Genomic DNA, 12,339 nt, shown 5'->3' with positions numbered 1-12,339 from the left:
TTTATCTTTTATGGTTGTCATTTATATAAATATATTTTAAAGTACTCATATCCTAGATTTTTACATTTTGACTGTCTTCTATTATGTTGATTTTTAGTGATGCATGGAGACACGTTTCTTTATATTTAGGTCGAGATAAATTATTATGTCAATATTTATAGTTACTGAACAGAAACTGTAAAATGCTCAAATCCATAGAGGCAAGTCAGGGCTTTACAAAACCAAAACCCAAAACCATAACTGGATTTCAGGAATCTTTTTATGCAATTTTCACACATGGTGGACAGGAAAACTGAAATTGGTAAGCTTTGAACAAGAGAAAAATGGCAAAATAATAAATAAATAAAGCTTATGTGCAGATGTATAAGGCTGCCGCTGCTATATCCAGGCCACCACCTGGTGGCGCCCCCAGATGAGGAGGGTTGTAGCGAAACTAACAGCAGCTTGTGTTTAAGGTTGTTTTTTTGCTTTTTCTTCCCCTTTAATAAAATATTATACATTGGTTTAGACAGTTTATGCTGACCTCACCATCTTGCTAAAGGGCAGCTAGCTAAAAACATTTAATAAATAAATCATAATGCTCTGGAGAAGAGTTGAGTAATGTGATGAATATTTGATAGAAGCTCACAGGGGCCTTCTCGGTGTTAGGAAGAGCTCAAATATTATCCAGCAAAGTTAAAATTAAAGTTGGATTCATTTATAGTCAGAAAGCGTTCTCACCGTGACGGGCTCTGGGGCTTGGGTGGAGTAATACTGACTCTGCAGAGGTGCATCCTGGGTCACTGGGACATTACCCGGGATCAACGGCTGTGACTGCACACACACACACACACATCAATCAATACATTTCAGACGATCAAATCAAATCTGGGTTTCTATCTGACAACCTGACACAACTGTCTGGACGATAATCTTTGTCTTTACAGCGTTTGTGTGTGACTCACCCTCTTTTTAGAGCTGCTGGTCTTCTTGGGAGGAGGGGGCTTGTACTTGGGAGGACCGCTGAAACAAAAAAACACACAGCTGTCATGTTTAGTGAGTCGCACAAATGTGAGACACGCTGTATGACGTGCCATCTGAAGGGAACAGATTTACACACACAAAAAAAAGAAAGAAAGAAAAAAGAAAGAGTGAAGCGAAGTGAAACGGAGTCGTCCACGCTCAGTCGGTCGCAGATACTCACTCTGAATTGAGTTTGTTTTTGCGTTTGCGGTACATGGCTATGCCTGTTCCGATGGCGGCCATGACCAGAACGACCCCGATGATGGCGCCGATGATGCTGCCCGTGGTGGCACCCTTCTGCGGGAGGCGAGTAGCTGCGGGAAAGAAAGAACGGCGTGAAATTTAAAAGTGTTTGACGAAACAGCAACTTCTTACTCTGCAGCTCTGATAAGGGAGTGTTTCTGCAAAGGATAAACGGTACATCCTGCAGTAGCTTAGCATTTCTTCAAGACATAAGTTCTGCATTTATACTTTTGTATGATGTTTACTTACAAGTCAAGCATGAGGTGAAATTAGTTTTATGTATAGAGAAAATATAGAAAACAATGGAGACAGAATAAACTAGATTTTAAGCAGGAGTTTAAAGGGATAGAGTTTGTTTGTTTTTTTTCTTAAGTGGAGTTACGTAAGCTCTTCACCTTAAAAATAGATTTCTGTCTGAAATCTGTCTGGTTTGCTTAGGAAAATCCATTTACGTCAAACAGAAAATCAAGCCAAACTGTAGGGAAAAAGTAAGAGCCCCTAAAACGTCCAACTGGTCATTAAGTCATTTCAGTAATTAGTGTTTTTCTCCACTATGGAGGACAAAAAACACTGGTGGCTCGATGTTCTCCATCAGGATTTTCTACTGGACAGTAGAAATGGTTCCACCAAATACACCAGGTCTATCTGGGCTTTTAGCTTTATGCCACATAAAAAAGAGGATCACCCAAATATCTTCTCTCTCGCCAAGTTAAAAAAAAAAGTTACAACATGATAATCAACAGAAATAAACTTGATAGATAACACTGGAAGTAAAGTGGCTTTGATGCTTTTCTATGTTAAATAAAAACCTGCAGATGTACATTTCAGTTTGTGATTTTTGTTATTGTCTGAATATTTGCTAATCACTCCACATGAATATATTCAAGCGTTGTAACCATTTTCATGGTTTTCATGGCCACAGACGTATTAAAGGCTTGCAGACTGCTTCTACAAGCATTTGTGAAAGAATGGAGAGTTCAGCACGGTTCAATGATATGATGCTATATCATATCATTGATATATCTTCTGTACTTCTTTTAGATACCGGAGAAATATCTTCTGTACTAAATATCCCACAGTTTTATGCAAAAGTGAAAGTGGTTGGGTACATGGATGAGCAGTTGCATAAAGTTCAGGGGTCAAACTCTCTACAGAGTAAATATACAGCGTCATGCGTCCTTCAGATTAGCATAAGAGGGAGTTTTATGAAAGAGGCTGTCATTTATCTGCAGTGAGCAGCTGAATGCAAGCCCCGACCTAAACTTGAAAAATTAATGTAATTTTTGGGATGAATTAACAGCTAGACGTTCAAGTACAACATCAGTGCCTGACCTCACAAATGCAACTCTGTATGAATGTGGAAATCTTCCTGTAAACAAACTACTGAACCACATGGAAAGTCTTTCCAGAGGGATTCAAGCTGCTGCAGCTGCAAAGGATGGGCAGATATATTAAATCCTTACAGGATGTCACTTAAACTGTGTTTGGTGAGTGAATATTTTATTTTATTTTATTTTGCAATACTGCGTATCTTGAGAATCTTTTGCTGCAAGTATTCAAGCTGCTACAAAGAAAGCACAAAATTACTAGAATTCGCCGTTTCTAACCGTTGTCAAGGTGAGGAAAAGAAAGCTAAAGGATCACATTAAAACAAGGTAAACATCAGAGCTGCACACCTCTTTCTGTTTCAATAATCATATATTGGCTCCAATTATTTGCATGACCTTTTCAAAACTCCAGGCTGCTCAGGTTGGAAGGCACTGATTTAACAACCATTAGTATTAATGAAATGTCATGTAGCACAAGGCAGGAAGATATCAGACGATATTTCACTTCGCTATGAGTAGCTTAATAATACGAGGGAATAAAGAAAAAACACTCAGTGACTGAGTCGGGTGAAGAAATGAGTGTGTGTGTGTGTGTGTGTGTGTGTGTGTGTGTGTGTGTGTGTGTGTGAGAGAGAATGTGTGCAACACTGCTGCTAAAGTACAAGAGGGGTCTTGATTAGAGTGTCGAGTCACAGGGGTGATTAAAAAGAACCAGAGGAATCACGCAGAGGCTCGACTAATGAACCATGTCCACACTGAGCATCAGCCGCTTTCAGACAGGCGCGCACACACACACACAGAGAGGAAGAGAGACGAGGCGTGTTTACTGAAGGTGCAGCTCGACTCATTATCTTTGGTATTCCTGAGGGATTATGCTAATGAGGGGGAGGTAAAGGGCAGAGAGGATCTGAGGCTCATCTGATGAGAACAAACTCCTCGTCTTAGTAATTGGAGGGGTCATGATTGAGTGTCGTTAGCCTTCTAATTACGATTCTTTTCCAACAATAGACTACTTTGAACATCTCCTAAAATAATTTCCATTCTTTCACATGCACAGAAGCCGCTCTAATGATCCCGTCTTCTCGGAGTAGTCGTTACGTCTCGCTACATCACCTCCAAGACCGACCCAGCACGATCCCTGCTGCTCAGAACAAAGCTGTGGGTTTCCTCTCTCGTTCGGGCTTTATGTTCTAATTTATGAGAGCTGCGTTCAGAGGGGTTCGTCTGCACCATCAACACATCACGCTTTCCAAAATTTATCATCGCAATCCCACCTCTTTCGGGGAGAAGTCACAAAAATAATCACGAAGCTCCACACGTGTTAAATAAAACCGTCTCTACAATCAGAGCTGGTCTTTTGATGAGGTGAACTGAGTTAATTGTGTTTTCATTTCTCGCCGCCAAACCCAAAAAGTGTGTAGTTTTCATCGTCAGCGTCACAAAGTGAGAATGCACTCGCTCACAAGAGGACACCTTTTATCAGCCAAATCAAACACTTGTGTGATTCACTTCAGATCTTCCAGAGCTCTTCTTTTTGATTCCTAATATTAGATTTAACAAATCTAATAAACTGCAGAATCACTTCTGCAAACATTTATCGTAATTAGAGGCTTAAAAATGGTCAGAAATTAAATGTGACCTTTGATCTAAACGTGTCCAAGCAGAAGCTGGAACATTAAAAAGAAGCTGTAGAAAAAAATTCTGTCCGACTTAAAGATAAAGATTTTGAATTTAAAACAGAATGCAATGAAAAAAATGAGGCGTGAGAATATAAAGATGTTCTTTTGGATTTGAACAGAGATGAGCAGAGACTGATTTATTCAAAGAACAGAGAACGAAGCAGCTTAATGAGATTTTTAGTGATCCAACCCGAAGTCATGTCAAGTCGACCAGATTCCCCACCGTCAGAGTCTCACTTTATTTTATTTTTCTCTTGTTACATCAGAAATCTGAAGAAATTAAAGACATGGGGGACCACGTCATCCAGACAGAGCCACCTTTGAGGCATGTTGGTGTAATTTGATCCAAATCCAGTCAAACACTTGATATTTGGAGTTCAAGAGTGGCTTTTAGACACAGCACCAATGATAAACATGCATCAGAAACCCTATCACTGCGTTCAATGCAACAGCAAAGTCACAAAAACTGTTTCAAGTTAATTTATTAAGTGTGAAAAACACCATAAGTGACATATTCACATATCACCTGATTGGCACCCATTCCTAGGAAATGTATTTGAAAAATACTTTTCACTTTTTAAGCACATGGGAGAATCTTTGATTAGTAATAAACTTCATATTGTTCCTGGAAATAAAATGTTATATATATATATATATATATATATATATATATATATATATATATATATATACACACACACACATATATGTGTGTGTGTGTGTGTGTGTGTGTGTGTATGCGTGTGTGTTTTAGACATTGGTCCAAAAGTTAAGCGTGGGAAACCCAACAGTTGTGATTTTTTGGGATCTTCTTACAAAATTATACAGGTAAAGCATGTTTATGCTCCAAGTATTAGCAGAAATAATCAGTAATATATTTTCCGTTTATGCTTTTTGTGTTGATTTCTCAGGTCTTATTTTGAGATCTGGAAGAATTAAAGTTTGGAGGTCACTATTTAAGACAGCCAGCAACTTCTCCTTTAAAACTGTGATACAGAAACACGTTTCCTATAACCATGATATACTAAAACATTTTCATCAGGACTTGTTTAAAACGGGAAAATATCTGATTATGACAAAGTTGTGGTTTCTTAAAATGACTTTTACTTATTTTTTGACGCTTATATGCCAAGAACTGATAATTCTGTGATCCCCATACTGTATTAAATTGAGACAGGAATAATAGAAAGTTGGCCACTCCAAAGTAAAAGATATAATAAATAAATAAATAATAACACAGCTTCCAATCCAGGGCGGGCAAAGGCCCCCCAATTCCAGCTGCACACAGATAATTCTTGTATGCAAAGAGCCTTGAATAATGAATAGATTTTGGTTTTGTCTGCCAAACTGAATTTTACGAAAAAATTTAAAATCTAAAAAAGTAATAAGTCCCTGAATCTGAGCTCAACATGCAGCGCATCCTTGCCTTGATGCAGTGACGGCCCTCGGCCTCTTGGTGGTGCTGTGTCTCTTCAGCACCGCAGCCTCTGCTGGTCACACGGCATTTTTAAATACCTGCCTTTCCCGTATAGCCTGTATAACCGCTTCCTCATTACAGCGCCGTCTCTGTTTATCATCACGCCAACCTTCTCATTTTTCAGCTCCCAGCGTATTTTTATGAAACGACACTGAAGCCCTCTCTTTCTCTCCCTTTTTTCTTTGCCTCTTATCTCGCAGCCGTCATTATCCAACCATGTCATTTCACTCAGCAGGTTTCAGGTAGAAAGTGATTCCTTCCTTTCAGATAACCCCTGATTGAGAATAAAAAAAAAATGCTGCAGGAAATAAGGCTCAGTTTAAAGGACTGAGGTGTGAGAGTGAAAGAAGTGACTTGTGATAGTGCCATTTGTGTTGGCCCTGTACACCAGCCATGTCTTTCTGTAATGAAATCTCAGAGGAAGAGTGTGCGTGCTGGATGTCTTTAAACCTGTGCAGCTTCAGGCCAAGGACAAGACACGCGAGCACAGTTAAGACCCATCCAAACAGAGTAAACACAGCGTATGAACACCCGGCTCTGTATCCCGCGCTCATCGCTTCACTTGACGTATTTACACAAGAACTCCACTGCTTCGCTGCGTGCCCTTTGCCCTCCGGCCTCTCCCTTCCAGACAAGTGCAATTTACATAAATAATAAGAGAACGGATAAAAACAAAAAACAAAAACTGCGCACAAAGCGCAGTCCAATTTATTTGAGAGGAACGGAGCCCAGAGGCAGAGAGCAGTTTCTTTCAACCAAATCATGCTCTGTTTTATTTCTTTTTTACAGTGAATGGGGAAATGGGCCAGAGATCAGATTTAGTTTTGAGGTCGCGTCTGTTCCTGTGAGCCAATCAATGTGAGAACAATCTGGTCTGAAAGGCATCTTTTTCCCCTTCCTGTGCAAGAGCCTTTCCCTGCCTGACCAGCCAGTCAACCATGGACCACCGCGCTCCCACGAGGCACAGGAGAGAAGGAAAATAGGAGCTGGGGGAGGAGTGGGAGTGTCGGGGAAAAGGAGATGAGGCTGAATGGTTGGCTGAAGATGTCTGAAATTACTGCAGACCTACTTCAGCAGGATGAAAATACCACCAGAATCTCTTGAGCTTAAGGATGCATGGGTGAATCCTGGACACAGCTCCCTAACTGAGCATTTTTATTTCCCCGGTTTTATCTCAATTTCTCTTCATTTCTGGCTAAAGGGGTTGTTCAGATGTCACAACTTTCTTATCTGGAGGGTTGCATTGGGTGTGTGGAAAAGTTAGGAAATGGTCAGAGCGGCAAAAGGCTAACAGCGACTCAGACAAACCACAAGTCTTAGCCGATTTTAGCTATTGCATAAGAACTGAAAGTCAAAATGTTTGGATCTATGGATAATCCATCCATCCACCGAATTATGCTCATCAAAAATTGGATTGTGAGCCTAACAGGTTCAGGAGAATAATCCTGACGTCCTCCTCTCTGGGTCATTCTGGGGGAATCCCAGTGTTTTCAGGTCAGAAGAGATACATAATGGCTCATATCTGTTCTAGCCGGTCTCCCCTCATGCCTGGAAAACCTACAAAGGTCTACTTGGAGCTTGGCCCAAAAGAAATACTTCCCCATCTTATGTCAAAGTTTGAGATCAACCCATCTCCAGCTGCATCCTGCAAGACATACATCCATCTGGACTCCTTTGCCTGAGGCAAAGGCTGACTCTTAACCCCGTACCTTTTGCTGGTTGGTTTCGCTGTTCTGATGCATGATGCAGCTCATGACTTCAAGACCACCACAACAAGCCTATCTAACCCACACAGTGAAAAAGCTTGACCGTGCGCTGAGAAATCTGGAGGCTGCTCTTGTTTTTGTTATAAAACAACTGGATAACACTTAAAAAGCCTGCCTGGCATTTCACACTCCGGCAACACCCTTCGAAAAGAGCCTCAGCTTACCGTGTTGCTAAGTTTTGTTTCCCTTTCTGAGTCAAACAGTTTTCCCAAACTTCTTTGAAGTCAACCCAAATTCCTCTTACAAAGCCTCCCTAAATTCCTTCAGCAGTAAAGTCTCCTCTCATGCAGCCACACGCTACACTAACGGAAATTAATCTTCTACACTTTTTGGACAACACCGTTGTGAAGTGTCGTTTTCTCTGCCAACAAACTTCTGTACCTCTATAGTCACACTGACTGAGGCTGCCAGCTCCATCAATCTGCCTCATCAACTGCAACTCCTAAGACTGATATTAATCACATAAAGCTTTTCAATTTAGCTGCAGGTTGTATTTTATGCAAAACCACTGAAGACAGACGATCTAAGGGTCTTCAACTCCAGGTCCCAACTGTCAGAGTCCTACAAGTTTTAGATGCGTCTCTGCTTCGACTTGAGTGAAATAACCAGGTTATTAGCAGGACTCTGGAGAACTCGACTGCATGCTGAGGAGTTAAATTAACCATTTGATTCAGGTGTGTTGGACCAGGCACACATCTAAAAGCTTCAGGACACTGACCCTCCAGGCTTCGGAGTCTCCTGGACTGTCACCTTTTCTTTTCTAGTTGGGGAAAAATATGATCACAGCAGCAATCAGTTGACAAGGTTAACAACAAACAGTCTTCAGCATTGTTACTTTGGAGTAACAACACAGCTGTTCATATGGAAAAGAAAAAAAAAAAACTTGTGAAAGTGTAGACAAATATCTCCTAAACTGGTAAAAATACAACTGGTGGCACTTGGGTTGTCTTTACCGGTACGGTCAGGTATAGTGAACCCCTGGTATTCAGAAAAGGTGGAGGGACAGAGACCACAATCACCATTAAAATCTGTGATTACCTTCTCTGAAAGTGCTAGTTTTAATTGTTTAAATAGCAATTACACCCTAATATGAAAAGTGGAAACTGTTTTGACACTATTCTTCACTCTTGGGGTACAGCCAGTACAGGAAACCAAATAGCGCTCCTTGAATGGCTGCTTTGCAAACACCAACAATAGCATATCATTTAGCATTGTGACTAGATATTTCAGCTGCCCGTTTTCCTTTGAATATTTCTCGACTTTTCACAAAAAGAATATCAAATTCCACTGAAAAATTCACAAATTGGTGAATCCTTGAAAAATGAATTATGAAAGAGCACCAACGGCCAAAGAGAAAAAAAAAACTGTTTAAGTGCAATTTTCAGAAATATTCAGGAATTTCCTTCTAAAGACTGAAACACTCAGTTGCAGATGAGGAAAGATGCTGGTAGCTGCTTATGCTGGGATGTTAAATCTGGGAATGGTCAGCCTAACTGTGTCCCAGTGCCAAGGAAGAAAAACCAGTGGAAGCTGCTGGCTGATGTGTTCAGTGAACAGGATAACCGCTACTGGCAATGCACACAGCACACCCCAGATTTTATATTTCCAAACACAATAGCAACACGTTATCTCAAAGTGTTGCATTGTGCTGCAGTGCAAATCATCAAATATGCAAATGCGGGCATCACCAAATTTTAAATGCAAGAAAACATTAATTCAGACTTTCAGTATTTCCCTTTTAATACGTGGCTAAAAATGGAGGGAAATTTTAAATTGCATCCTTCGACTCATTATACAATGCCAACTAATAAAAACAGTTTTAACACTTTTCACTGGTTCAGTGGATAAACTGACAAAACCCAAATTCTGCTGCCCTTCGGCTTCAATCGCCTGTCAGTTTGCAGACTCTCGGACAACTTAGAATTTCGCAAAGTGGTACTTGTAATAAAAACTTTAAGAACCAGTAATGTAGATGGATAATAGCAGTTATTATCCCGTGGGTTTAAACATTTTCAGTTCAAGTGGTGCTAAATGGCTGGAATCAGATAAAACGATGGGGTTTGCCCGACTAGATTCAACAAACCTGCAGTAAAAAGATCTCTTTCTACAACAGATAAGGAAAGTATGAGTAATAACCCCACAGAACCATCCATTTAGAGCTCTTTTATGAGTATCAGGAGACAGATCAGCTCTTCCTAATGACTAGGAGAATGTGAGTCAGTAGTAAAGGAGCTAAACGTAGGTAAGAGTAGCAGGCAGAAGAGGATTCACTGCGAGATGAGTCAAACGGAGATTAGTCCAAACATCGGCGCTGTAGGAAGAAAGACATTTAGGAGAGATGAGGCTGGAGGGAAGGAGGCAGCAGGTACAGCCAGGAGAGATGAAGCCTGTGATTAAGAGGCTGGCTTTTGATAAGTACAGTGGGATTTCCCTGCTGCTGCCTTCGACTGGCTGATCACACACTGAGAGGGGATGAAGGAGAAAGCAGAAGACAAAGATCTCACATCCCTCTCTTTTCGACTCAATCCCTTGTTCTCTGCTGCTGCGTGTTTACGCCTCTCCCTGAAGGGATTAAAGTTAAACATGCTGGCCTATCCTCAACTTCACAGCACTGGGCTGCCGGCTTTTGCTGCATTTGTTTGCCCTCCTCTCCACCCCCCCCACCACCCCCTTTCTGTCTCTCCGTCATCCTGCTTCGTCTCTGGTTCAATTTAGGATTCGCTTGTTTGGCTCCGTAATACGACAGCACAAATCTGCAGCGTCTCTGTCTGCATCTCTTATCTGCTGTGTGCCTAACGAGAGGAGATAAGCCTGTTTTTATTACCCCCACTGACCTGTTCGGCAAATCTGAACGACACACTCACTAACAAACAAGTTTTTAGAGCGCTGAAAGCATTTTTACAATCCTTAAAAACCCCCAAAACACAGCCACATATACCCGTGGAAGAAAAGGAACAGATATGTGTGCGGTTGATCTTGGCTTAAAAGATTACAGTGCGACTGTTCATTGAAAAAACAATCCTGCTGCAGCCGACGATCAAATTTGTTTCTAATGGGTTAGCTGGAGTTTTATGAAGTGACAGCTGACAAAAATATCCAAAGCTCGGTGGCGGTTTGGCCACGAGATGCTGATGTTACGGGATTGCCTTCAATTTGTGCCGTCTCCCCCTCCTCTGACCCTGTCGCACTCCTTCAAATCACACCCTAATACGGCTTTTTAAGCAAACTCACACATTATATAAATCCAACACACTTGATCATCCTGCAACTGTTAAATGTCTTTGACTGAGAAAACATTTTTGATTTAAAATTCTCTCTTCTGTGAGATTTTCCGAGTTCTTTTAGGAACAAAAACACACATCAGCCGAAACTGGAGACTTCTGCAGAAGTTTGAGCTTAAGCGGCGTTTCGAAACAAACCAGTTTCGGCTGAAATTCGAGCTGAAACTCTGGTTGCAGAACAAACACAATGCACAGAAAAACACAAGGCTATCACGGTCCCAGCAGAGTGCCTGGAGATGAGATTAGGACCGAATGAATTGATGGCCTCTGAAGGAGATTAAGATAAAGAACAGTGCGTGTAATCTCGTTGCTCACTAAGAGAAAAGAGAGACCCCTGGCCTTTAGATTGCGAGGGTAACTTTGTGGAAAAAAAACACAAAAAAAAACACGCACAGCTCATCCATCTGTTGGGGCATTCGTTAAGGTTGAGGCTTTTATGCACTTGGTACATTGCCTCGCAAAACTACTCAAAGGCTCTTGAACTTTCTCACATTTTGTTGTGTAACAGCAACAAGCTTTGGTGTATTTTACTGGGGTTGCATAATTGCGCTGTCCTGTGGGAGGAAAATGATACACAGCTCATGAATTGTTTCACCAATTAAAAGTCACTACTTTGCAGAACCACTTTAAATGTCAAAGTGTTGCCACAGATCCTCAATTGGACGTCCTGCTCTGGACGCTGACTGGGCTCCATGACACTTTGCTTCAAACTTCAGCTGCTCAGAAGATCTTGGATGTAATACTTGGTAGAATATAAAGAGATTCTGCATGTGGATGCTTTTGACTTTTACTGCCTACATGGTGATCGATTGTGAATCTTCGTTGCTTTTGTTGCTGGTGTGCTGCGTTTGCTTTCATCTTTAACTGACTCTGTGAGATTTTCATAGCTTTGAATGTTTTATAAACTATTCCTGCTTTAAAGTTTTCCATAACTTTCTCCCTGTTTCTTGGTTTGTTCACAGATTCTCTCTGGCAAATCTCTGACCTTCAAATGACCTTCTTGTAAACTCCGTTAGGGGACTTTTGAAGACGCACTGGATTTTATTTGCGAGTATACAGGAGGAAAGTAGGAGAGCCATTCATCCCTTTCTTCCCTTAATTATGCACTAATCTATTGGTCACCTAAAAATCCCAATAAATTACATTGAAGTATATACTTGTACATGTGAAAAATGTAAAAATGTTCAGAGGTACGGATACTTGTAGACTGCAGAGGAGAGAACAGAAAGACTAAGATCAGAAAAAGTGGATAAAATACTGTTGGCTGAGCGATACAAGAGAGCTGAAGTCCAGAGCCTCCTTGAGTCTTCACTGTAGCCCCTCAACACGCACACACTCTTAAATTATTCACCATTAATGCAGGAGCTGCAGCTACCCCTCACTTTAATTTTACAACCCTCGATCGCAACTGTCATTTACTATTCTCTGCACGCACAACGCCATTACAATCCATTTTACTGCTAAACAAATCAGATCAAATTGATTGTGCTTATTTGGACAAACACGACCGCCTGAGCGGCTCTGTGAGGACATGCTGAGGCGATCTGGCTGAAGGAAAAAGCT

The 12,339-nt window shown here is 41.0% G+C and overlaps 1 protein-coding gene across 1 annotated transcript in view; it reads right to left on the bottom strand.

The window, feature by feature from the left end:
- LOC106949641 (nectin-2-like) overlaps window positions 1-12,339 on the bottom strand; it is a gene marked incomplete at its 5' end in the record, with an annotated part of 80,142 nt that overhangs the window by 8,328 nt on the left and 59,475 nt on the right. The window contains 3 exons of the mRNA XM_015036031.1: window positions 721-813; window positions 945-1,002; window positions 1,184-1,316. Of these exons, the coding sequence (XP_014891517.1) occupies window positions 721-813; window positions 945-1,002; window positions 1,184-1,316 (284 nt within the window). The remainder of the gene's footprint in view (window positions 1-720; window positions 814-944; window positions 1,003-1,183; window positions 1,317-12,339) is intronic.

The sequence above is a fragment of the Poecilia latipinna genome, unplaced genomic scaffold, assembly GCF_001443285.1.
Source record: "Poecilia latipinna isolate Pla-1442-1.1 unplaced genomic scaffold, P_latipinna-1.0 Scaffold355, whole genome shotgun sequence".
Taxonomy (NCBI): Eukaryota; Metazoa; Chordata; class Actinopteri; order Cyprinodontiformes; family Poeciliidae; genus Poecilia; species Poecilia latipinna.
The sequence above is the reverse complement of the archived record's forward strand: the minus strand, read 5'-3'. Positions and strand labels throughout refer to the sequence as shown.